This window comes from Xiphophorus couchianus, chromosome 24 (assembly GCF_001444195.1).
Source record: "Xiphophorus couchianus chromosome 24, X_couchianus-1.0, whole genome shotgun sequence".
Classification (NCBI taxonomy): domain Eukaryota; kingdom Metazoa; phylum Chordata; class Actinopteri; order Cyprinodontiformes; family Poeciliidae; genus Xiphophorus; species Xiphophorus couchianus.
The window spans coordinates 3,844,559-3,872,153 of NC_040251.1; the positions used below are offsets into that span (position 1 = coordinate 3,844,559).

The 27,595-nt window shown below is 42.2% G+C and overlaps 1 protein-coding gene across 3 annotated transcripts in view; it reads right to left on the reverse strand.

Annotated features, from left to right (window-relative positions):
- si:ch73-383l1.1 (receptor tyrosine-protein kinase erbB-4) overlaps positions 1–27,595 on the reverse strand; it is a 269,734-nt gene that overhangs the window by 23,846 nt on the left and 218,293 nt on the right. For 2 of the 3 annotated variants that reach the window (XM_028011162.1, XM_028011160.1), the window contains exons 18-20: positions 17,170–17,292; positions 16,698–16,796; positions 12,670–12,855 (exon numbers count right to left, since the gene is read on the reverse strand). In XM_028011162.1, coding sequence (XP_027866963.1) covers positions 12,670–12,855; positions 16,698–16,796; positions 17,170–17,292 — 408 coding nt within the window. The remainder of the gene's footprint in view (positions 1–12,669; positions 12,856–16,697; positions 16,797–17,169; positions 17,293–27,595) is intronic. The other variant, XM_028011161.1, reaches the window with a different exon arrangement.

Consider the following 27,595-nt stretch of genomic DNA (forward strand, 5'->3'; position numbering starts at 1 on the left):
CTTCTGAATCTATAAAACAAATTCCCACCAAGTCACCTTTTCTGGTAGCCCAAAAGTGCTACATTTTGTAAATAAAAACCTTTTATTTACTAAAAAAAACACAACACTTTTTAAGTGTTTTTCCAGATAATTTAAAATCATGCAAGTTAATTTTGTGTTCTTTAATTTCATCCAGATCCTCTGGTTTTGCTGTTTTAGCAGTTTCAACAGAGCCTCATTCCACACTGAAAAAAACACAAACATTATACTGCTAAAGCTACTGGGTCATTACCTTCACATGTACACCAACTCTTAATCTGTCGGGTTTATTATGATGCTGGAAAACACAAACACTGAACTGCAAATAGGCAGTCATCCACTGAAAAATCATAAAATCTCTGTTTGGTTCATTTTGATGAATTTAAAAGTAAAGCAGTTAAAAGTTAAAAAAAAGAAGGGCACATAAACTTTAGTTTTGAATTAAAGAAAAATTTGCCCCCAAACAATTTTCAGTTCCAAACTAATTTCAGGATTAGAGCTAGCTTAAATATTCAGGTGCTCCAGTGTCATTTGATTTGTCTGCTTATGTTTTGCTTTGTCCAATAAAATTCAAACGTAAGCTTAGAAAGTGAACCGCTCTGAGGTTTAGAATGAATGCTTAGCCTAGCACTGCTTTAGCCGTGCACAGGCTCTTCTTTTAATTTTACATTATTGAACATTCACTAAAATGTCTTTATGTTTCACATTAAAAACCACAAAACTATCTGCATGAATGAGACATTTTCATTTAAGAAAATACGCATATTAGGGTTGATGAGGTCTGAGGATGTATCACGAGTGTGGAGTTCCAGCAAATAGAGACAAATGGATGAATGTTCAGGGTTTTTCACTGATATCGATAATATGGACTCATTTCATGAAGACCACATGATTTATGCCTTTTTAAATGTAATACCAGCTTTATTTTAAAGACGTTTGGTGCAGAATATTCACCAGTTATCTGCCATAAAAAGAAGAGAAAGTTGGGGAGTTTCCAGCGGTTTATTCAGGTGTCTCGGTCTCCAATCAAATAATGTTTACAGCTGGTTTTAAATGACTGAACCAACATTTATGGCAATAAAACTGACATCAGTTCAAACTGAGCTGCTTTTTGCTTCTAGCTACATTGAAGCACAGACATAATTAGGCTAATTTGGCCACTATATTACATGAAAGCTGCTTGTGTCAAGTAAAAAAATGACAACAAAAATGCAATTAGCATCACAAAATAACAACAGTTCATAACAAAAGTTTGATCAACTTTAATTAGATTTCAAATGGATTCTGGATTTTTACAGCTGTCTCGTTTTCTGAGCAGCAAGACACATTTTCAGTCTATTTATGCATATTAGAGTTTATTACTATATTCTATTACCTACTTTTGTTTCGTGTTGGAGGGGTTTTAAATTGTCACCCTCCTTCATAGACCTATGCAGACCCAAAAACTGGATAACAATCTAGTTTTCCACAGTCTTCCACCTTAGCAGGTTCTTTAGGTCTTCCAAAGGACAAGGTAAAGCGACTCGCTCGCTTCCTTCTGTCTGGCGGGAAAGAAAAGACGAGTGGAAATGTTGAAGTCCTCAGTTATGTGGGAATGCAGGAGGATGAAACCAGGTGTGAAAAAGGCATTAAGTTGTGTGGAGGACCTACAGAGAGCAGCTCACCTCGTCAGGAGGAAACCACGTTGCATAAAGCAGAGGATGGAGGAACAGCCATACATTGATCTCAGGTCACACATATATGGATGGTATACAAGGCCCTTTCTCTACTGTAGTATTTACACAGGGATACAGATTTTGGTAAAACACAAGCCTAAAGTCCAATCTTATGGGTCCTCACCCATCAACACCCATAGATCTTTTAAACCAACACAGTTCAGAGCCCGTTCCGGTTCCCCAACTGGTCTTTTGCGAGAACTGTGACGTTGATGACGAATGCTAGGTTCCCCAAACTGGTGGAAACGGGCGATGCTTGAAGACACCCAAACAAAAGCAGTAGAAGAAGGAGAGTTCTTTGGTTGGCAACATGCTCCGGGAGTAACTTCAGTGTCTCTACGACCGACAGGTTCTCATCTTCTGTGTTGCAACTGAGATTCAATGCAGAACATGACTTCAGATCACCTCTATAGCCTAAGAATGGATTGTTGAACCAGCACACTGGATTCCCCTTGGTCCGGTCTTTTTGAGCCGGCTGGAATCTTCACTCGGTGTTGGTCAAAAGTGGAACACCACCGATCACCAGTTCATTAACGATGGCTGACAGAAGTCCTTGTAATGTTTGGCACTCAATGCCACATTGACACCGCTGGTTGGCGTGGTCTGATGAGGGTAACTGGAACTTTCCTAAAGTTGTTGTCACATTCAAAGTCCATCACAACCACAGACGGCGCCGTGATGCTCCTAAGGTGTGGACTGGCGCTACATGGCAGGTTCTACACTTTTCAGAATCGGCTGCTTTTTAGCTCACGTGAAATGCTTTGATTCTTTTAAGAATGCAGTTGGATTTTCTGTTAGATTAAGCCGATTAATCTGAATGAAGACATCTGGAGAGCTAAAATGTAGAGACTGAGGTTCAAAAAAAGTCAACTATAAGGTAAATTCCTTTACTTCTGTCATCTGGATAAAGTCAGAACAGGATGCATTTTTGGAGAGTCTAAGTCAAAATAGTATTACAGTACTGGTCAACGTTGTAAGACATAATTTGAATGTTCTTATTTCTTTTAACATATTTAGGTCATTATGTCTAGCTAATTTCATGGGGTTTCATAAAAAATCCTCTAGTTGGTGCCATCACAGGCTGCAAAAACTTTATACTGGGGGACAAAGACAGAAGAAAGAGACGTTAGGCTGAGTTCGAAGGGAACCAAAAGGTGAGGCGTCTGTTTCCAGAGGGAATGATAAGTGGCTGGCCCTGAAAGCAGGCACCACGACGCCAGCGGACCTCCGAACAGCTCAACGGGCAGCGACAATGTGAGCGGAGCGGAGCCGGGAACTGGGACGGCCGCGATAAGGCGAGCGCACAATGGGCTGGGTGCAGGTGGCCGTCCGTCATGTGCGGCATGCTGCGCCGCAGATAGGAGGCAGGGCATTCCCAGCGCGCTGGCAGCCTTCAGAGCATGGCGCCTGCTTTGTCTGCTGCCTGTGGGAAGCAGGCGGGCCTCCTCCATCACACCACAGCCCAACAAATCCCGCTTTTAGTCCCATTATCGGCGCTGAACACCGAGGAGAAGCTGCGTCAGAATGATCACCTGAAGACAAAATGAGCTCCGGACGGCTACGGCAAGCAGCTCGGGTAGTTAATGAAGGCAGCAGGCGGATGTGACATAATGTGACAGGTATAACGGCGGCGCGGTAGCCAGGTGAAGTCCCATTTACTCCGTGCTCAGCCGATCCGCCGCCGTGGAGTGGGAAAACCTCCGCCTATCCATCAACCCCACCCCAACGCGCTTCTGTGTGCCGGTGTGGGGATCCTCCAGCTGACGGGAGTGGATTTTTAAAACAATGTCGGAACTTCTCAGCGCTTGACATCTCCCCTGTCTCCGCTCTTAATTACGCCTCTCCTCAAGAAAAAAAATAATTTAAAAAAATCAAAAAAAATCCCAGAGCTCCCTCTCCATGACCTCAGCTTCTTCCAAAATGTCACAGGCTGCGATGAAAGACCACCGCTGGCACATTTACATGAGCAAATGTCAATAATTTCTGCTGCTGCGGCACAGAATGAGAGAAACCGGCACAACTTCTTTGATTAGCGCCATAAAAATCTCCTCTTTTAAGGTAATTATAGGAAACAACAGCCTCTCGGATGGGATTAATTAAGAAGTCTTAATTAAAGCCGGGGTGACAATCTATTAGCAGCGCTGCACGTACATCAGTACGCACAGTAATAACAGTCTCAGGCTTAGACAGGTGACAACAATGAGGACACCTGGTTCTGAACACCATCATTAGCCTGCTGCTTCCTGCCTCGCTACAGCCTCCAGTATACCAGCTGTGCTAATCACGGAGGATCGTCCTGGTTCAACCCAAACCGCTGAGGGCCCAGAGCAGGACAGCAGAGCATCACACTGCCGCCACCGTGCTGATCTGTAGGTCACTTTTTCTTCTGAAATCCAGGTGCAGTTTGGACTTGGCCTGTCACAATAACACGTTTTGCCGGTCAATAAATTGTCCCAAAAGTTTATTCTGCGACAAATACAACAATATTGTCTGAATATTCCTCAACATAGTTGCGCTGAGACAAAAACGGCATAATAATGTAAGAACATATTCTCAAAGATCAATAAGCTTTAAATTCTAAAGAACATTTGACACTGGAACTGGAAGAGATTTCAATAACAAACCAAACAACAGAAACAACAAATAAAATGAATTATGAGGTGTCTGGGAACAAAATAATTGTCCTTCAAAAAAAAAAAGAAAAGAAAAAAAAAGGGCTGGTTGAGACCAAATCCCCAGACTGGAGACTTTTGTCATGTGGCAGGAAGAAGCTGGAATCAAACTTACAACCTTCCAATCACGAGATGACACCTGGTGAGCCTGGACATCTTCATTCCTTAATAAATGAAATCATATCTGGAACAAAAAAACTGTTTAATCTGATTTTAACATGAGTTTTTCTGACTCTCAGTGTCCGCTCTCAGTCAGTGCAGTGACCCGGTCATTGGGTCGAGGTCAGAACATCAAGCTGTTGTGGATGTAAAATTGTTCAAAAATCTCTTCCCTTCCCTGGAACTAACTGATGTACAGCGTAGTCTTCCCTTCCATCTCTCCCCATAAGCAGCGATTATTAATAAAAAGGAGAAGAAAAAAAAAACAGCGTGGAAATGAGTCCTGATTGTCTCCAGTCTGACATGTGACGCTGCTGAAGGTCCGACTCTGGGAGGCCATGCTTATTAGAGCGGAAATAGATTTGTGGAGCTTGGGTCCATCCTGTTCCTAATCGGCTGTTTGGAAAACTTGACTGAGTAAATCGGATTTGTTTGTGTTTGTTGGTGAATCCACAGAAACGCCGTGAGTACGAATGATGAGGAGCGATGCGAGTGATCCAATCAGGCCTTCATATCCACTGGATCAGGCAGTCGCCCCGTAACCCCCCCCTCCCCCCGCCGATCCTCACAGATAATTAGAACGACCCCAGAGGATTATCTCTCCTCCTTTAACTCACCACACACACACACACACACACATTTTTTCTGCAGCGTCAGCAGAGACATGAAATCCTCCAGAGGTTCCACTTAAACCACTCTAGCTGCTTTTGTTTCGCGAGTCGTCATGGAAACAGGCCCTTTCGGGGCAGCTTTTGGCCATCCGGCGTGACGCTGCGAGTCTGCATTATTAATAACACGGAAACACGGTCAGCCTGCTGACGGCTATAAATTCATAATAACCGTTTAATGTGTTTTAGAGGAAAAATCAAAGGGAGCATCAATCATCGGTGAAAATCTTTTTCATCTGCTTCACGCCTGACACGGCTCAAACCCAGTGGTTCAACATTTGCCAGGACAACATTCATCAAATAATAATCAGAGCCGCTTTACAATCCTTAAGAGTTAATATTCGCTCATTCTGGAACACAAAAAGAATTTCAAACTAAGTACATTCATCAAATAAACTCAGCATTCCAGGAAAAGAACCTTATACCAACTGTGAAGCACGGAGGAGGACGAGTCATGATACAGTAACATATTATGCCATTGTCTAGTTATTAGGTTATTAGCGTAGTTTTAAAAAAAAAAAAGCCTTTTAAAATGTAATACCTGCAGCTGATTACATAAACAGGAATCAGTTTTGTGGGAATAGGTTCAGTATAACCTATTATACTGGTAATATAATAGGTTTATTATAATATAATAAACCTATATTACTATTAGTAACTTGTAACTAGTAACTAATTAGTAGTTAGTTAAGTTACTAATAAGTTACTAATTAGTTATGTTACTAATTAGTAACATAAGTTACTAATTAGTAACACAAGTTACTAATGGTAACACAAGTGAACTCATTTATACACAGATATCCAGATCAGTCGGCATCTTAAGGTAGGGGACATGTGACAAGATGGAGCTGGAATTGAACATACAACCCTCGGATTACAAGACGACTACCCTAAACACTGAGCCACAGTCGCCCGGCGTGGCAAAACAGCTCATAACCTATTGAATTTACATGCAGACGTTACCCAGAACCAAGCAGTCTGGCAACACTGGTGTAATTAGCAAACTAAACCCAAATGTTCTTTGGAGAAGCAAAAGTACACAAGACAGTGAGAGCAGATTTTGTTTGTTCTGGAGCCAATAGGCCCTTAACTTGAACATTTGTTGCAGTCGTTAAGACTCAGAGTAATGAGACGAGCTCGGAGGACAGAGTTTAAGTCAGCAAGGCCTGCCAGTGAGTCATGATACAGGGTGGACAGACTGATGAGAAAAACAACGTCAGGAAAATCACCTTATGTTCTAGAAATAAATGAAATAACACTAAACAAAGAGCCAGATATCAACTGGGTTATGATTTTCACATGTGACTGTAGTAAGAAATATTAATCAGTTTCAAATAAATAAATAATACGTCCCATGAAGTCACAATCCGCCAACAGAATTAGGCAAAATTAACAAAAATTCTGCCGAAAATAATACTTGATACAATCATTCTGACTGTGTTGAGAATCAACACCAGAACAAAAGACAAAGAGCTGCTGGAGTCAGAACCCACAGAAACACGAGCCAGGCTGAAGCCAGACTGCAGCTTCACAATGAGATTCTTTCCTGAATGTTTTGAAATTATGATCACAAAGTCCTGATCTCAATCTCAAATTCAATAAAAAAAAAAATAAATAAATAAAAAAATCTTCTTTTTCATCACTGTTTGCATTTAGGAGAGAATTTCAGGTGAAAACGGCAAAAACGCTCTTCAGACGCAGATCTATAGATCTATGAGACATCAGGATGATAAATGTCAGTGTTCTTCCTCCTCATGGTTTGATCCAGAGGACAGATGTCATCCTCCTGGAAGAGGAGGAGGAGGAGGAGGAAGAGTGAAGGCCTGTTTAATGAGAGCAGGTGAGATTAGTGTTTGCTCAGCACCGAAACCCGGCGCTGCAGGGAAGTGAGCGACACCGAGGTCTTCCTCTGAGCTCCGCCGGCTCAGGGCAGGAAACATCGCGGGATGCAAATCTCAACACACACACACACACACACCTACTGATGTGCAGAATATTAACACACTCCCAAAGCCAGAGATCAGGAGGAAAATCTGAAATCTCTCCGTTCTCCTTACTAAGCAGCAGCAGGAGATGAGACGGGATTCTGAGCTCAGCATCAGCAGAAACTCTGAGGTCAGAGTCGCCTTCATCATTAGCATCTGAAACCGGCAGCAGCTGGCTAACAGCGGCCTATTCAAAGCCCGGCTGCTTCCAGCTTAGATCCAATTGGAGTCCTGGTTCTGGTTCAGAGCTGACCGTCTGGACCGGATCTATTTTCATCCGACGGAGCGCTGAGTCTCTGTCACATGTGTCAGAACGGTCTAGTCAAAGTCCAAGACTTTTGAACTGAGCCCTATTTATCTGGCATAATAATTATGGGCAGAAATAACGTGTGACGAATCCCATAATATCTGCAGCTGGAACTGCAACAACAGGAGGCTCTGCAGTGTATCCTGCCACACTTTTCAGATTTCATTATGCCTTAGCTTTTTCCTAAAGTGAAAAAAAGTGAAACATGTTACCATTTTTTCACTTCAGATTTACAACAGCCTCTATAGCTGTAAGGTGTCAAAATAAAGATTTATGAATATTTCTACAAATTTAGAAACAATAAGAGACAAAAAAAGAAACAAACAGAGTCAACAAGCAGAAAGACAGGAAAGGAGGGCAAGAAAGAAGGAGAGATCCAGGATACTGAATAAAGCAGCTACATCTAGAGCAAGCTTTGTGCTAGGTGTGTGTGTGTGTGTGTGTGTGTGTGTGTGTCAGTGGGGGTGAACCGCCCAGAGTGTGGCTCTAGATTAATGGCGGCCATTATCTCAATGCCCAAAACACTCAGTGATGAAGAGTCAGTGCCTGGCGACAGGCCTCGGCCAATCAATTTGTGGCTCTGCAGTCACCTGCCCGGGTCACAGCCCACATACGGCGGGGGAGGAGGAGGGGGGTTCGGGGTTGCCATGACATTACAGCAGAAAACAATCACACAGAATGTGCCACTAAATACAAACAAATCAGCAGAAATTCATCTTTAACTGCAGAATCACAATAAAAAACGTTTAAACTTAAAGAAAAACTTAAAAGTTCATGTTTTTTATAAAATTACACTGTTTCACCAAATTATTTAAATCCATGACAGACTGGATTTTTTTTTAGTTTCACAAACTTTTACCCAGTAAAATCCATAACTTCCTGTTTTCCTGAGGAGACGGAACATTTCTCTCAGTCGCTCCTCGAAATGCAAAAGGATAAATGAACTAAAGCATTTACTCACAGCACATTTAAAGAACTGCTTACTATTAAAATAAGCAGAAACATCCAGGCGGAGATTTGAAACTGGGGCCAAAATGGTAAAACTGGAAAGAGTTCCAGGAAACATTCGGGAAACTTTCTTTTCTGGAAATGAATTTTAAAAATAGCTACTTTTTTTTTTTCTTTTGCTATCTGACTCTTTATGGCCTTTATGTCCGGCGGCCATTTTGGTGGAATTAAGTCCGCTAAAGGATATTTGGTGAGACCTGGCGAAGGTTGGAGTTCTTATCACGATCAAAACGAAGCAACTAAAACATTTCATGTGTTGTGTTTCGTTGGCTCTCTTGTGGTAATAATTCATTTCCTGCTGCATGTACAAGCGAACGGAGCAAACACACGACCTCCGTTGCTCTCCAGGTTCCGTCCTCCGTCTCTGCTGCAACCTTTTCAAAGCTAACTGAAGAGCAAAGCAAATTATTCTCCCCTTAGCCAGAAAATTGTGCGTCTCGTGAAGAATGCTCTCGCTGCTGGAGAGAGGTTCCCCATCATTACCTTGAGAGCGCAGAGATCATTCAGAGAAGAAGCCGCCAGTTATTTATTCGGCTCGCATGCTCAAACAGGCACACACACACACACGCACACACACTGGTGAAAAATGCTCAGGGATAACACCACGGAGAAAGGGTGTCCTTTTCTCGGTTTGAAAAAATATCCCGGAGCGAAGTGATGAGGAACCTGTAAGGAGGATCCGGCAGACAAATGGAGGCGACCCGGCTTCCTGCTGGGAACATTTCAACTAGCAGCCATCTTGTTAAATGGACTTCCTGCTGCAGCTGGGGACGAGAAACCTTCATTCTGGAAATATGGGACGAAATTGTCTAAGCCGTTTATTTTATCTGCTGTTCTCCGACGAAGCAAGATGCGTGGAATTAAAATAGGGGCTCTGTGGTGAGGCTGTGAGCAGTCATCATCTTACCTGTAGTAGGTTCTGACTGCACCGATCGAAACATCCAATCACACCAAGTAGAAAAGTCATGTGACCCAAACTTTAATCTCTGTTTGACGCTAAATATGATTAAATAGTTGTAAAAATGATCCTTCAGCAGAAATGACTAGGAAACAATATTGTCATGGAAACAGGATTTGTAAACCATGTTGACATTTTTCAAGATTGGAGAGGTTTTTAAGGTGGAACGTTTTCTCAGTCTGTTTTGTCTTACTTTCAGTTTCATTCTCTCATTATGTTGAGAGAAAAAAAAAAACAGTTTTATCATTTAATAACTTTAATCATCTCAACATAAAGAAATCCTACTTTTTATGTAAAACTTTTTATTTATCCAATTCTGTTGGGATAAATAAACAACTTTTAACAAATACCAGTTTAATATATTTTTATCTTAAATTTAAAGCCTGTTTCATCTTGCTGCCATTTAAATGTTTGCGTTATCTCTAATTTATCTTCATACACATGTAATTATTTTACTATCTTGTGATGCAATCTTATTCTGAGTTGATATTAACAGACTATCTTGAGATAAAAATCCTATTCTGCCTTAAAATATTTTATTATCTTGAGATATAACATCTTGTTTTTCCTAAATATCAACTTACAAACAATACAAATGGCCTGTTTTAAATTGTTTTGGTTTAATATCAGTTTAATTATCTCATAATCCTAAGATTAAAATGCTTTTTCGGGCTGATAGTGGTTCAGTTATGTTATTATCTTGCGATATGAATACTTATTTTGTCTTGAGCAGCATTTTAGTTACGCATATGTTGCAAAATGAAATCAGGTTCCTTTTTGTATCTTGATTTAAATCTTGTTTTATCTTTATTCTAGTCTAATTATCTCGTTGACCTGAGAGCAAAAAACATAATTCAGCTTTATAACTTGAATTATTTCATTATATGGAGAACTCTGCAATAAAAACACAATCAAACCAGTTTGTTCAATCATAAAAATGCTCCAGAAATGATCCATAAATGATCAGTGCTGATCATTCTCAAGAGATACGATTCGAATATTAAAACATAGTCATAATATTAGACATAATCATGAGATCACAAACTAGCCAACTTGTAATATATTTAAGACATCTCTTGACAGTTTAATGAGGATTATTTTTCTAAAGCCTGGATTTCAGTAATAACACATTTTTTAATGCCAGATTTTTTCATGTAAATAGATGATCCAATCAGAAAAAACAAATGATGTTGGTGAAACCAACGTAGTACATCAACATGTCATTAAACCCATTAATGGACATTAGGAAGCCACGTCCGGCTGCAGGCTAACAGCGGCCCAAAGAGTCTAAAAATATATCAGTTTATCATTTTCAATCAGTTCAAGCGTGAATAGCAGCAGATTGCCTTCAATCACAATCAGCCTGTTTATTGAATCGCCTGGCCGAGTCGAGGCCAGACCTCTAACTCAGGTATCAACATTTTCCTATCGAGTTAAAACCTCCAGAATCATCCATCATGGTGGGATAAAGGGTTAATCCCCGCAGTATCTCCCCTGCTGACCTCCTATTGGTGACAAATGACTGTTGGCTAAACGAAACAAGAATACAGCGCCATTAACGACCCAGGCTGATCAATCCCAACCGATCTGCTGATGAAGGAGGCCTACGAAACAGGCCACCCGCTAAACAATCTCTGTTAAGCCTTTTCAAGTATATTTACTGGTTTATATACCTGCAATGACGTGACTTACAGTAGCTCTGTGTAGTTTGAGTTTCGGCTGTAGATTAGCGGTTTAAACCAGCATTTGACCAACCCTGAGCGCCAGATGGTTTGTGCTGGACGACCATCTGGGAACCCAATCGCGGAAAATGTGAGGAGAAGGAAAGAGACTCTAAAAATCCTTGGCAGGTGAAGAAATGAACCATCTGTCTGCCACTAACTTTGACCAAGCAGGCCAACAATCGCTACCGACGCGATCAGGAATCTCCCACATGCCAGATTCCAGAACACCAACAACACATTTCATCACTACGGCGTCCATGTTACTTTACTTGTATAGTTTTCGATTAATCAGTCTAACAAGTCAATAACATAATGACTGTTCATAAAAAATGATTTTAAAGTGAGTCAAAAACAAAAGAAAATTAAGTAACATATTATGCCATTGTCTAGTTATTAGGTTATTAGCGTAGTTTTAAAAAAAAAAAGCCTTTTAAAATGTAATACCTGCAGCTGATTACATAAACAGGAATCAGTTTTGTGGGAATAGGTTCAGGATAACCTATTATACTGGTAATATAATAGGTTTATTATAATATAATAAACCTATATTACTATTAGTAACTTGTAACTAGTAACTAATTAGTAGTTAGTTAATTAGTAACTTGTGTTACTAATTAGTAACATAAGTTACTAATTAGTTATGTTACTAATTAGTAACATAAGTTACTAATTAGTAACAGAAGTTACTAATGATAACACAAGTGAACTCATTTATACACAGATATCCAGATCAGTCGGCATCTTAGGGTAGGGGACATGTGACAAGATGGAGCTGGAATTGAACATACAACCCTCGGATTACAAGACGACTACCCTAAACACTGAGCCACAGTCGCCCGGCGTGGCAAAACAGCTCATAACCTATTGAATTTACATGCAGACGTTACCCAGAACCAAGCAGTCTGGCAACACTGGTGTAATTAGCAAACTAAACCCAAATGTTCTTTGGAGAAGCAAAAGTACACAAGACAGTGAGAGCAGATTTTGTTTGTTCTGGAGCCAATAGGCCCTTAACTTGAACATTTGTTGCAGTCGTTAAGACTCAGAGTAATGAGACGAGCTCGGAGGACAGAGTTTAAGTCAGCAAGGCCTGCCAGTGCTTTACATCACTGGCAGGAGGTCTGCGGAAGGGTTTCAGTACAATAATGAGGATGAAGAGGAAAATACGGAATGAAGAGAACCTGCATTATAACTGGAGAAGGTAAGAAAAGGTTTGAAATTTGAGGAAAAGCAGACCTTTTGTGTTAGGAACATTTAAAACTCTAAAGAATGGACGATGCACTTTAAAAGCAGAAATATCAAAGTCTGTTCAGTCAGTCGGGAGTTGGAAACCCACTACATGTTCCCATCAATCACATTGATGTTTACTCGTTTACATAAAATCAACACAGGTCCGTATAATCCATCCGCAGCAGTGCAGGAGAGTGTCGCTATAACCCGACGGCGTCCGCTTACCTTTGCGATCTGGACGCACCAGTTGAGCAGCAGCTGCGATCCGATGTTGTCCTTGTGCTCGTGGACGTAGTCCAGGAGACAGCCGTGGGGCATGAGCTGGGTGACCAGCTGGATGGTGGGGCTCAGGCACACACCGAGGAGGCGCACCAGGTGGGGGTGCTCCATGCTGGCCATGATCAGTGCCTCCTGGGTGAGAGGGGGGCGAGGACACAGAGAGGGACTAAGTGGACAGCAGTGGACCCTTTATGTACTTCAGGATGGGTTGCATTGGACTTAATAGGACTGGGTCAAAATGGAATCTACATAACTAATCAGAACTCATCACAACTGCTTGGACTCAGTATTTGCACTGTTGTATGACACCAAATCCTTTGAGAGTTGGAGGCAAAACTCCAGGCTTGTGGGATCATGAATAGCACATGTCCAGATCACTCTCACACTGACTTCTTCAAAGCTCATCGAGCACAGTAAGACTAATATTGAACAGGCACAGTCGGAACACCAAAAACGTCCATCACGCCTGCTTGTTGCATGTTATCACAAACTCTTGTTCTGTCTCATCTCATTCACTCTTGCTTCATGTCTTGTGCAAATGCGTTTTTCCCACCCAGACCACCCTGCTCCCCTCCTTCTCAGCAGCAGATGGACATAGAGGTTTGAACAGTTGGGGCTCAGTGTTGGGTAATTGTTATTGCGGAGCTGCAAAGCAGAAGGACGCGTGGCGGTGATGAAGTGTTACAATTGCGAGGATGGGCACTTGCGGCAGAGGCTGCGATTACAGTGGTCGGTGGAAAGCACTCTGTTCGGTCGTTCTCATCTCACTTCGCCTCTCTCGCTCTCCCGCTTAGATTCAAGCATGGAGGCGCAGTCCCTCAGCAGCTCTCTGCTACGCTCAAGGACTTACACTGGCTTTCTTTGCATATGGCAAGTGGTCAAGGAGAGGTGTATGCGGGCTTGGCCCTCAGGGCAGCGGACACATACATGAGGTCCCTTTGAAAATTTATATTCAGAACATTAATGTTAGAAGGAGAGTGGAGTAGATTAAAACTAACCAGGAGAAGGGCGACACAGACTGTATAAAGAAGTTTATTGCAACATTAGAGGCTTCCTGTTTAAAGTAGCGTCATGACAACCACGGCCGATGACTCCATGCTTTGTGAAGTCGACTACACACTGTATGCTAATGACTCCACACTTTTCGCCGACAACTACAATCTTTAGGCAAATGACTACAGTCTTTATGCCGACACATACATGTTTTATGCCTACAACCACATGCTATATGCTAAGAACATGCTTTAAAGCAACAACGTCACGCTTTACACTGACAATTACACACTGTACATCGACAACTGCACACTTTACACCAACAACAGGTGACAACATGCTTTACAGCAATGATTCTATACTACACTGAAAACTTTACACTGATGACTACACACTTTATGCCAACGACTCAAGGCTTTAAGTAGACCACTCCATACTTTATGCAGACATCTACGTGATTTACGAAGATGACTACACTCTTTATGGCAACGACTCCATGCTTTATGCAGATGACTACATACTCTATGCTGATGATTACAAGCTCTATGCTGACAACTAACACGCTTTCTACTAACGACTCCACTCTGTGAGGCAGGCATCAGCTCAGCAGAGGAAGATAAAAGGGAATCTGAATGCTTTAATTCTTTCGCTGTCATCCCAAGAGGCCCTGGAGTCATAAACTATGTCGGGCTAAACCTTCTGTACGCTCCGGGCAAACGTTTGAGGACTCCTGCAAGTGTGTGTGACTTTTTGTGACTGTGTGTGTTTTGGTTTCTCTCTCATCTCCCTGAGCGCTGACCTCCATTACTGCCAGCTGACCCGACTTTCACCGTCCTGCTCCCTTGCTTGCTTCCCCTCAAACGCACACACACACAAACACACACACACTTAGGCCACTTGCGCTGAGTGATAGACTTGCAGAGCTTTGCAAAACTGGTGCATGTTTCAGCAAGTGCGTGCATGCATAGGGGCATTTTAAATGAACGGATTTCACATATCAAATAATCAGCTCTGATTCATATTTGCCAAAACAAGCGAATTGCCCCACATTCGTCGCATCCAAACCCTGCGGAGGCTTCGTTCTGTGAAAAATCTGCTCTTTGCAGGCGTGTGTGTGTGTGTACGGGTTTTGGTGGATTTTCTGAGTGTGCCTTGAAGTCGGCACTCCAGTGGCCAGTTTCTCAGTGGCGAAGCGTGATCCTGCCTTTAGATTGCTGTTTAACAAGCCAACAGACAGAGCATATTGGCTCTGGATGGACAGATCCACCCCCACAGCCTCACACACACCCACACACACCCATCCCCGGGCCCGGGAAAAGGAAACAGAGGATGAAGGAAAGATGCTGGGATAAGAAAAACTGGGGAAAAAAAGGATAAACAGGAACAGTAGGAGAGAACAAACATACTGCGGCATCTATATATAGAAATACTGTTGAAAAGTTGAAGTATTTCAGTATTTAAGTTTAAAAAGCGAATAAATAGATGAAACGTTTCATGTTTAAGGTTGGCATCACAACATGTTGCTGTTGTTCTGCCCAAGCTTTAACTCAATGAAAGCCCGGGGTCTCTGCGTCGTCTCTAAGGTGTCTCAGACAATTGCCATTTCATACAAAGAAGGCTACAGTGAACCTTTCATCACTCTTTTTTTTATTTACAGAAAAAGTGAATTTGAGTTTCAGTTAGCTACACGCCACATTCATTCATGTTTGGAAGCGTTTTTCTGATACTTTTTCCTTCCACTCAACTTTCCACCACTATGCTTGGATGGAGCAAAGTGGGAGCAACCAGCTTCTTCAGCAATGACCTTCTGTGGCTTACCCTCTGGACTAAAGTCCATAATTTAAAGCGTCTTTTTATGACCTTACTACAGACCTTTTTATTTTTTTTATTACATTTATTTGGGAATATTTGCAACTGCATCTCCTCTTTTACATAAAATCCTCCAAACAGATGGCGAACGATGGCTGTCATGTAACAAATTCGCCACACTTTGCTTTCAGGAGGCTGGACACTCAGCGTGTTTTGTTAAGCTCCTAAATGTCACCAAGACAGCCTCTTAGTGAGACATTCAGGACGACTAATGGATCTATTATCTGGAAAAGGTGACGAGACTGAATCACAGTTGATGCAGCAGGCGAAAACAGCTGAACAGTGTCCCTTTGCTGCTTCCACGGGATTCATCAGCAGCTCTCTAAACGCTGGAGTTCAGGCGGGTTGTTGGTCCGCAGTACAACGCCGGGGTAGGACGACAGTCGAGGTGCAAGTGTTTGACACACATCAACTCGGGAGGCATACAACGCTGTTACCAAACAAGTTCAAGCTCATCTGGTTACCGTTGGAAACGTCACAAGTAGAAAACATTTTAAACATTAGCTAATCTTTCCCCAAGAGCGGGAAACAAACAGGAAGTCTCTGCAGGCTTCAGCTTGCAACTTTCTAAAATTGAGTTTGTCCTTCAGAGAGACAAGACTAAAGAAGAGATGTTTAACAATCGTTCAGTTGAATTCAATGTCCCAAAAAGCAAAAAATTTTACCAAAACATCATGAACTGAAGTCTAGAAAAAGAACCAATCAGAGTGAGTTCCCTCCTGATCCAAACGGGTTTATTAGCACTAGAAGAATCACCAGCAGAACCACTGAGAAAGAGGAGAATCCAGGTGTCTCTCCGGTTCCGAACAACCTGAATGTGACTATATTTGAGTGAAACAGCCTGAGAGGTCAAACCCAGCGTGGCTGATGGAGTGAAGCTGACAGAAACTCCACCGCTTACTTCCTTCTTCCACTTCCCTCCATCACTCTGGACTCCAGTAAAGTCATATCTCATAAGCCAGGAGCTGTTTTTTTTTTATAGAGTCTTGTTCAATACATGCTGGCCGCACGCCGCCGTCAGTTTCTCTTTATTACCAGCTCCGACTCAGACTCCGGCTCATGAGAAGTTGCCGGCAGCTGTACCAAGACGACCCAAAGACAGAAATACTCACGTCCATGAACTCCACGTTGGCTTTGGGACCCGTGGCCTCGCTCAGGATCTTTATGGCGACGGGAATCTTCACCGTCTCGCCCTCCGGGACCCAGATGCCCTGAAACAGACGAGCAGCGGCCATGAAGACGCAGCCACTAGTCCTCAGGAACACACACCTTGACCCTGACACACACCAGCATGACCCTGACACACTCAGTGGGGGGAACAAGGGGCGTTTAATGGCTGCTCTTCGTGTTTTCCGATATGAAAGTCTGAACTGAATTGTAAAATGTATATGTCATTTATTCTTTATCGCAAACTTTTTTGTTTTTATTCTGTACTTATAATATTCAACATTTTAATGTTGGTCAAATTCAGATTAAACATCAAAATCTCCAAAATGTTGTTCGACATCCATCATCACATTGTGTCAGCGTTTTAAAAAAATCAGCTCACGTAATGGAACAAAACGCAGCCGGACGACCTCTGACCTTATAGACGGTTCCAAACGCTCCAGAGCCCAGGATCTTGACCCTCTTCAGCTCCGTCTCCTTCAGGATGCGCAGCTGAGCCTGGTTGGGGGCGGTGCCACTGGGGGTCAGGGGCTCCACCAGCTGGACAACACACACACAACACACTCCTTACTTTAGCAACAAAGACAAACAGGAACAATTAGTTTTTGATCAGATTCCATATTCTAGTAGAAACACCTCAGCTCAGCCAATCACATTTCTTCAGCTAACCTTACAGAAGCTGTCATTGGCCAGGTTTCCATCGATGGTCACGTGAAGTTTGAGTAAACTTTTAAAATGTCTCAAAATACAAAACTTGAGCTAGGAGTGTCTCTATCTAATTTGGAGCGAATAATCCAAGCTAACTTCGACAGATGTTGATGCTACGCAGGGCTGTAACAAACAGGAAGTAGTTGTTGACATGGAGACGGTTCTTCTTTCCACGTCACAATTTTTCTCTGCAACTTAACTCCAAATTATTAACTTAAAATTTGTTTATTTGCAGATTTCTTTGACACTAAAGAAAAAAAGAAAATTCAGCTAAAATACTGGAGCAATGCTACTTGCCACACTGCTGGCTGGTGTTTGCAAAGCAAAAATTGGAAATATTGTAGACGTTAGCTTCTGCTAAGACAGTTTCCACAGTGCGTATTGATGCATATTAATGCATATTTGGTGTTTGAACTATGAAAATATGCATCTAGAAGTGTTTTTCTATCTGTTGAGTAGTGGTCCCTGTGAACACAGAGGCGGTCTGCTGTAGGACTGGGCTCCTGTCTGGAACCAACAGTTATATTCAAATTCAAAGCACCGGAGCAGAAAAATGCTTTTTAAGACAAGAGCTAACTTTTTTCCCCTCAGTGATTGGTTCTTGTAAAAAGAACCGTTTTCAGCAGATGAACTGAGTGAAGGCCGAGGCTGCTCTGCTCTATTAAACATAATGAATTAAAACCTGCCCTGCTCAGAGCAGCAGGCACATTTTACACTTTGTCATTTCTTTATCCAGACGCAGGTAGAGTTAAGGCTCAGGAGAAGCCAGAGTCACATTTTCGTCTTTCAAAGAGCAATTCCGCAGCATAAAGATGCAGAGTTCGCTTCAGTTGATGAATTTGTCGAAACGGCCGCTGTCGGGTACAGTGGAGGGTGCGCGTTGTCTGCTTAGAGGGTGGATTTTCAGAATAAAAGATTTTAATGACATCTGGTGTCGTCCGCCAGCATCATGCAACGTCTGAGGAGCCCGGTAGCTGTGCTGACACCAAAACGTTCCGGTCGGGGGTTTTGACAGGCCGCCTGCTCCGCCCCGCGTAAAAAGGAGCACGGAGCCGCCAGAGCGCGACACACCTGTTCGCACGGCGGCCCGGTGAGTCGATGGCTCTGATCGATACGCGTCTTAATGAGCGATCAGCCCATCGAGTCCCTGCTGGGCCGCGCTCCATCAGCAGCATAATCACCAGCCGACCGCAGCCATCCAACATTCTAATGAGGCCATAGATCAGCCGCTCGGCTCGGCCCGACCACAGCGCGCTCACCGGTCCAGACCCGTCAGCGCTACGGAACGGGACGCAATGACACAGCGATTAATGGCCGCCACTACGGCCAAAATTCACTGGAGGTCCCAAAGCAGCAGGTGGGAACCTGGTAGACAGGTCACTGGAACATGAGTCCATTTTGTTTTACAGTGCACACTGTAAAAATGGAAGGTCTGGTCGTTTTATGGGGATGTTTGTTACTATGGCAACCGAGCTACCGAGCTGAAGCATCACCTGGCTTCAGTTGTTCAACCTGAGCAGCTACACTATAAACACCGGGTTCTTCTTCTCCTGTTTTCTGTCAGCATGAATGACGTTTGGAGTTTACTGTAAAACCGGAACCTTCATTCAATTCAATTTAAGTTTCAAGTATTGTAAAAATACAGCGAAATGCCCAAAAAGTAGACAATGATGCATTTAAATAAAAGGATATATAATTCATACCATCTTATGCAAAAGCTTGTTTTCTTTATATTTTCATTCCAAGCAGCTGAATTTCGTCTTTAAAAGTTTTCTTTTGGCGTTTAGCAGCTTGTCACTTCGGTTCAGTTACATTTAATCCAAGTTTAATGTGAATTTACAATTTTATACAATTTCAGTTTAATTTTATCCTCACTGCTCATCAATACAATATTTTTTTTCAAGTCAGATTCTATTTTGATATGAATTTCAATGAAATCCCGAGTTAGCTTCAATTCTCAAAGTTTTAATTTTAGTATCAGCTTAACTTCATTGAGCAATTTCCACTCAGTTACTGGATGTTTTGATGGACTCAATTCAGTTGACTTGAATTTCAGTTTAGAAATTGATTCAACTGATCAACTTAAATTTCAGATCAAGATCAAAAATTCTCTTTCATGTTAAATTTCAGATTACATTCAATTAAAAGATATTTTTTTGTTTTGCTTCAGTTTCGATTTAGTTCAGTTCAGTTCAATTTCTACCAACTAACTGCAATTCAATAAAACTGAAATGTAAACTGAAACAGCCTCTCTTCCTGTTTCAGTTTATTACAATGTATTTAAGTTCAAATCAATTTATTTTTCCCCCCAAACATGCCAAATAAAAACAGAGCAGCAGTTCAAATTGATTGATTCTGTTCTTTGACAGTTTCTGAACCAGACTTTGAAAAGCGGAGACAAACAGACAAGTAGAGGATAAACGAAGTGGCAGTCATAAATATGATCTTTAATAAATATGAGCAGAACCTGACGGCGTTCTCTTAAAAAATCTGCAACAACATTTTAACCCCAAACGCTCTCCCTAAAAGAGGCTGCTGGATTCTTGGTGTCTACATATGAAACGTTAAAGTGTGTTGGTTGGTGCGTCCAAAGGAAAACGTTGAAGGATATTAGGAAAAGCAGAGGAGCTACAGCAGTTGGAGAAAGTCTCACTGCTTGTTGATAAAATGTAACAAAATATTCAAATCTTTAAAATGTCAACGGTTGAAGCAAAGTTCATTCTCATTGGAATGCAAACATAAGCAATATACGGGGCATTTCAATGCAGATTAGCTGTTATCTATGCATGCATATTGTATCAGCGGTAGTGTGTGTGCATGTGTGTGTAGACTGGTTAATATAAAGAATTTATTAGGCTTATATGAATATAAGTTTTTACTAGCCTAAATCAAATTCTAATCATGGTCGTCTTCCATATTCATGCAGACGTATGTTTATGCAGCTGAATGTTTGTTTAGCATTGATCTTAATGGAGGGAATAAGCAGCTAAAGGTTGCATAAAGTTGCAGTTTGACTTTACCAAGTTTACGATTTCGCTTTTTCAGAGAAATATTCCCTCTGGTTCTGGATGCTGTGCGTCTGGAAGGATGTTTGCTCTTACTTTTTTTAAAACTTTCAGACAGCTGTGATGTGCAACCGCAGCAACAAGCTGATGTTTTCTTCTTTTTTTATATATATATATCATCAGAAGACAGCCGATTAGCATCTCAGATGCTCGAATAATATGTGAACTTTGTCCCCAAATCCCAGAGGAGGTAGAGGAGGATCAAATTATACCAACAGGCAGAGATTTGAAGAGGAGTGGCAAAACCAAGTGGATTAGCAGAGCTAGCTAGCTAGTCCACTTGGATTAGCTAGCTAATCCAAGTGGACTAGCTAGCTAATCCAAGTGGACTAGCTTGGATTAGCTTGTCCACTTGGATGACAATCAGGACATCATTGTCCGGATGACATCATTGTCTGTTATGATGTCATCAGGACATGTTAGTGTGCAATATAATGTCCGCTGCCCGGATGCTGAGCTGTTAGCATGTCATGATGCTCATGAGACTGTAATACAGCAACAGTCTTCAGTCAGAAGCCTCCTTAGAGCCGATGCAATACTGACTACTGCTGGAGATCCTTTCTGCCTGCAGCATCACCATCCAGAATGACATTTGTTTTCCCTTAGTTATAAATAAAGTATTTGTTTAAATAAATTAGATGCAACTTTTAATGTAACTTTATTATTATTCACCAAATAATGCAAAGCTGACACTTTAAATGGACCTTTGATCCAACATTTCAATAAAAATGTCTTTTTTTTGTAGCGAAAGACACTTCATGACCGTTATAAACATGAAGACTCCACGCTCATAACAGGTGTTATGTCATGTTTATTACAGTGTCATGTCAGTATTACGCACACCCCTTTAAATAAAGTGTTACCTGTACTTCTTATATTCCTTGCATCATCATATGAGCCTGCTTCAGCAAAGCGAATGATCGTGGTCTGTGTGTTTGTGAACACTTTTGCACGGCTGCAATGAAAACGAGCAGCTGAAGGTGGAAAGTGATGGAGGGGCTCTGACAGGAAGAGATGAGACTGAGGGGGGTTTTGGGAGATAAAGGGGGGCTGTAATAAGAGCAGATGGTGACAGGCTGTAGCTGTTATTGTTTCATTAGGACAAGGCTGGACTGGACTGAGAGCAGAGCTCTATTAAATACATACAAGTCCAGTATAACTCTCTTGAGCTCGCTCTCGCCCGCGCTCTCGCCACGCCACTTTATTTACCGGCTAATAACGCACAGTGCCGCCGCCAAATGAGCTGCACTGGTGGCGCCGGTGGACAGGACGCGGACGCTTCATTGGACAAATAAGCGCAGCGTTCGAGCCTCCAGCCAGAATACATTCCCAGAATTACCGAGCGCTGGAGAAGTAAACAGTGTCTTCAAACATCAAGTTGCTCTGAAAGCCCCTCGGGTGGATGCTTTAATGTTCACATTAGCCGCTCAGAAATGCTGCCGTTGTCATGCTTTGTAATTGAAACACACTGAAGTGAAGCAGCTTTGTCACGGAGAAACCTTTTAGCCAGCAGCTAGGAACAGGGAATAATATTAGTTATGATCCGTTTAGGAATAAAACTACTATTTAGGAAAATTATTCAAACAAAGCTGTATTTACTGAAATGGTTATTAAATGATGGTTAAAAGAAACTATCTTAAAATATTCCAGTAATGCTACTTTTAATAATCAGGCTAAAATGAATTGGAATTAAATAACACTGCATTTGCTCACAGATGGAGATGCTAACAGAAATGCTTCAGAGCATAAAAACATTAAAATAACTCGGCTGAAATGAAATTTCCATTCGTTTATGCGCAAGCTAGCTTTAGCAATGTCACACAGCAAACCGCAGCAGGAAGTTAGAAAAGCAGCTGAAAAGTTATGGGATTGTTTTTGAACCAGAAAAGTCTAATATGTCACATTTATTCCCTTATGTTCCGTTTGATGACATATCACATTTTATCTTTATGGCTTTACATATAGATATGGATATATAATGTACATTTAAGAATTGTATGTCACAAGGAAATTAATTCATAAGAAAAAAAACAGTCAATGTGATAAATGGCAGTTTTTGTTTCAAATGAAAGCTAGAAATTGTAAGAATAACAGTAGATATGAACCCAATTTGCATATTTTTACAACATAGCTGGGTGGAAGCAATGCAACTGTTCATCAAAACATCCAGACACTTTCTTTGTTTTATTGTAGTTCTGTTTTCACAAAAGCAAAACGTCTGTTGTTCAGCATGAGTCACGTCATCCGATCACAGCTACTATGCTCCGGTAGAGCGACGGCGCCTCGCCGCACCTTTCAAGCGAACTCACTGAGTCACCCCTCTTAACACGCATTCGACGTAATGCTGGCAGGATGTGTCTAAAGTCGAGCCGCACAAATTTTGCTGTCAATTCCACTTTTCTAAGCCTCCTGAGTGAATCAAAATGACAGCAAAAAAATGGCGAGAACATGAAAAACAAGAAAAAAACCCCAACAGATTCATACATTTGTTGTGCGTCATCAACTGTGTCGCTCAGCTGGCAAAGATGGCATAAGTCCAACTGTAAGGTCTCGAGTTCATCTCCACATCTTGTCATTTATATGACTTATTTCAATAATTCTACATGGAACAGTGATGAGCATAGCTCTGTATTCTAAATATAAACCAGTATATTTATAGGTATTATGCATAGATGCTAAATAATTTGTACCAATACATTTCAGGGTTTCGGTTTTTCAAGATTGAGTCTGTGGTATGGATGAGTAAAGGTCTCCACTGCACTGTGTAATGACTGAAGGACTAGAGTTGGGCATTTGTGTATAAATGAGCCAAAGGGCGGAGCAACAACTCAAAGAAAGAACTAGAAAGAAAGATGCTAAACTAAACTAACTAGTACAGTGAGCTAGTAGCTTCTGACGTGATTTTCTGGCTTTGACTAGACTGCTTCTTTAGGGACGAATATACTGTAGATCCTGATGACATAATATCCCCGCCGCCTCCCAACTCCATGAAAAAGTAAACAAGGCCAAGAGAACTGAAGCTTCAGAAGTCGTCAACTTTCAGGGGAATGCCAGTAATCTTCCCGGTTTGTGTTATTTGTCTTTAAAGTAAAATGTTCTCCCTCTGAGTTAGATGGTAATAGAAATGGAGTGTGACAAAAGTTCAACATTTATCAATTTTCTTGTGTCACTTTCACATTTTTACATGGATAAACGTCGCCGGTTGTTTGGCTGGAGGAAGGACAAGCAATCTTCGCTGCATTGAAGTTCTCTAGGAAATGAATGGAAAAGGAGAAACGTCGTTTCCCCATGTGTCGGGTCCTTAAGGCAGCGGGGCGACGGTGGCTCTGTGGGTAGCTATTTTGCAGTTGGAAGCTCGTCGGTTCAGTTTCAGCTTCCTCCTGTCACATACCGATCTGTCCCAGGTTGCGGTCTTGTCATGCAAGAAGACTGCCAACTCGTGAGAACTACCCAGTTGTGGTCGGCATGGCTTCGTCTGACGAAGTTGCAGCAGAAGTCCCCAACTACTCTTAAAGCATTTTCTTGGCAACATTTCAGGTTTCCAGTAGTACAGCTTTTTAGCCACTATAAAACACTATGAAACAACTAATGATGTGAGCTACATCACAATCACAGCATCATTACCAACTGGGGCCATGCTTAGTTGAAAACCCTCTCCTGAGGTCTAAAGAGTTAAAAGAAATGGACAGAAACAACATGTGTCTCGTCTTGTGAGTTTTTGGTTTACACCCTCAGCTTCAGTTACTGATCTGCATCTGGTTGTGAGTCTATTTCCAATTTATGGAGGATACTGCCCAGCAAACAGCCGGTCAACAGGATCCTGTCCATTATCCTTAAACATTGGGAATCCATGTAAGCAGTGCTTGAGCTGTCCACATCCCCAGTTTGAACACAAAGCAGCTAAAGAGGAGGAGGAGGACCTTGAGGAAATAAGGAGAGGGTGATTCTGAGCGCATTAGTCCCGCTTCATTGTACAGGGGTCAAAGTTTAAAGCTCGCAGCGGCGAGGCGAGGCGAGGCGGCTGTTTGCCACGTTCTTTCCAGGGAGAAAAGCAATTGGTTTTCAGAAGGCCTTCCTTACAAAGACACAACAGGATGAGACGTTTTCATACGGGGCTCAGGATTTCTCTCTATTCCGAGGTGAGGAACAGGAAAAAAAGAGAGAATAAAAAAGGGAGGAGGAAAAGAAAAAAAACAATAAAGAGAGGCTTTAGGAGTGTGTTTTGCAAGTCAACACTGAGACAGCCTTCGCACGTGTCCTTGATATGGAAATAATGGCTGAGTGCTCAGATCGCATTCTGACAGCGCACAACTGGAGGCATCTCTTCCCGGTCTGACACAAGAGGTGAGCTCTCTCTTTCAAACAGCTGCGGCAGACGAGGAGGGGAGGTGGCAGGGGGGCGCAGGAGGAGTCCCTGAGCCTTCGCCGCACCAAAATCCCCCATCCAGGCAAGCTTGATCTCCGTTCGCCTGCACCGAGTCAGCTCTATTTATACGTCTGAATAGAGAGCCCACGTCCGCCGGCCGCGCGGAGCGCTGAGCTTTGTCAGGCTGAAAGAAGAGCCGCGGGAAAGTCTGACACAGGCTGCGCTTCTTTCTCCACGACTCACTCGCCGAGAGTCCTTTCAGAAAGAAACCGCTTTAATTCCCCACACAGTTAGCCACATTATAGCTGCAAAATGTCAGTGCTTTATTGAGAGCTTAATGTGATAGGCCAACACTAGCAGCAGTGCGCAGACTTGGGCTGGCAGGAAAATGATCAATGGTTTCAGAAATTGAAAAGTGTGGCATGATTTCATATATTACAGACACTTTCTACTTCCTGGAACAGCCGCTGGCTGCAGCAGCTGCCGCTGCTTGGCGTTTGGGACACATTGCTCAATTCTGTTTTTGTCACTTTCATATCAGACAACAACAACCGGAGCGAAAACCAAAATGCAGTTCTCACATTATTTTATTTATCCAAAACTGTTACATTTTCTGCCACACAGTATTTTGTATGTTGGCTAAAAAGTGAAACTTTGCTTCATAGATCAGGATATTACACACTTTTTAAATTTTTTTTTTATTCATAAGAAACTTTGGAAAACATGCAAGATTTTTCTTTCACTTCACAAAAATCCAGCTGAACACAGTGAGAAGTGGTAGGAACCGCAAACCGAGAAGCTTACTGAGCTAACCCTGATGAACTAATCATAAACATTAGTTCTGCTAATGCTGAAGCACTATGCCAACATAGCAATTAGTGGAAGCTAAAGCTAACGAGCTAATTTTAATAGTTAACCTCTATCTGCCCATGAAGAACTACAAACCTTGGGTTCAAATTTAATTTTGACATAATTTTAGATATTCTAGTTATGTTTGTGTCTTTTTCTCCACCGTCTGTTTTTCAGTTTGTTCCCGTAAGTTCCTTGTTTTAAATAAAGTTGTTGAAAAAGAAAGAAGAGGACATGGAGCTGCTGCGTTGTCTTCACCCACTTCTTTACAACAGCATGAATGCAAACTAACTACTTGAAGAACTATTAACAAGTGATGACCAAAATTTCAACACAGATGTTGAACTATATTCAACAGAAATGTTTACAAAACAACCAAGTAATTTAGCACTTCAAAATATGTCCGCAAACATAAGCTAGGTGAGCTAAACGATTTCAAAGTCAGCAAGAACTCTAAAGCTCGAAGCAAAAAAAAAAAAAAATTGTTTCGCTATCAGTGCACAGCGCTCACCGCTTATGTTAAGATTTGTGGTTGCAACGTGACAAAAGGTGAAAAGGTTCTAGTGGAATGAATCCTTTGCAGGTTTCATTCAATGAAAGTGAGCAGAAAACCAGATCTATCTGGACTATTTCTCCTTCTGCTGAGATGTCTGGAACAGATTATTCCTTCTTTTTGCCGCAGGCTGCAACTCTGACAGGTCACTTTCAGGCACAACTCTCCTTCCTCCCTGTTCTCTTAATGCTCCTTTTGGTGTTGCCAGTGAAAAGAGACCGGCCACATTAAGGATTTATATACTAATGTGTCTCAATGCAGATGATTAAACCTGCAGTACGACCCCGAGGCCGACCTACCTAGAGCTTTTAGGACTTGATTGGGCCTAATTGCTTTTACACCACAATTAGGCATCCTGGGAGGACAGGGACGCGGCTGCCCGCGCTTTGGAAATCCAAATCAGTTTCAGGACAAGATGAAGGGAGAAAGATGCAAAAGGAGCAAAAGGAATCCCTGTCGGCCAGCACCTTCCCAGCTCCTCCTCCTCCTCCGTGACAGTGCATTAGCAGATCCGCTTCCCCTCGAGGTCAAGCTGTTGTCGGAACCCAGCCGAGCTGATTAAGATGGATGCGTGCGGCCGGGATGAGGCAGGAAGTGCCCCGCGGTCGCCCTCCCGCGTCTCCAGCCTGACAGCTGTCTATAACGCTGCGCCTTCTACCTGTAAATTACACTGATGCAGACCGACAGGCAGCCTGCCCCGACTGGGCCGCGGCGATGACACTGATGACATAACTGCTGGGGCTCCACGCGACACAAGAGGAAGAAAGCCTCGCAAGCCGACTCCACAGTCGCTGGCACGGGCATCTTTGACTCTCTCCTGTGAATATAAAGTCCTCTCCGCCCGCACGAGGCTTCCAAGAAATGAACCCTCTTCAAGGCCAGATCGATGGGCAATGGCAGACATGCATAATTATTAAAAAAAAAAAGACTCCTATGCTCACAGTTTGGATAAGCACCTGCTCAAGGTTGGACGTTTGAAGGTCTGCTTATGTTAAGGGGAAAAAGGCCAGAAGGGCTCCCAATTAAAAAGAAACAAACATCCAACCTAAAAATAAAACGAAATGTTTAGATTTGGCCAAACAGCAGCTTGTTTTTGTCTTATTAAAACTTGGGGGTTTTAATAAGTTAGCGTTAGCTTTAGTCTTCCTGCCTGCTTTTAGAGGACAAGGGGATGTGTTTAGTATGTGAGAAGTTCCTGACATGTGACGCGGTTTTCCATTAGGTTGCTGCTGGAATGCTAACGTTTCCCTTCCCAGGTTTCCAAATCAATCTCAAGCTAAAACCTTCCACCAGACTTTGAAA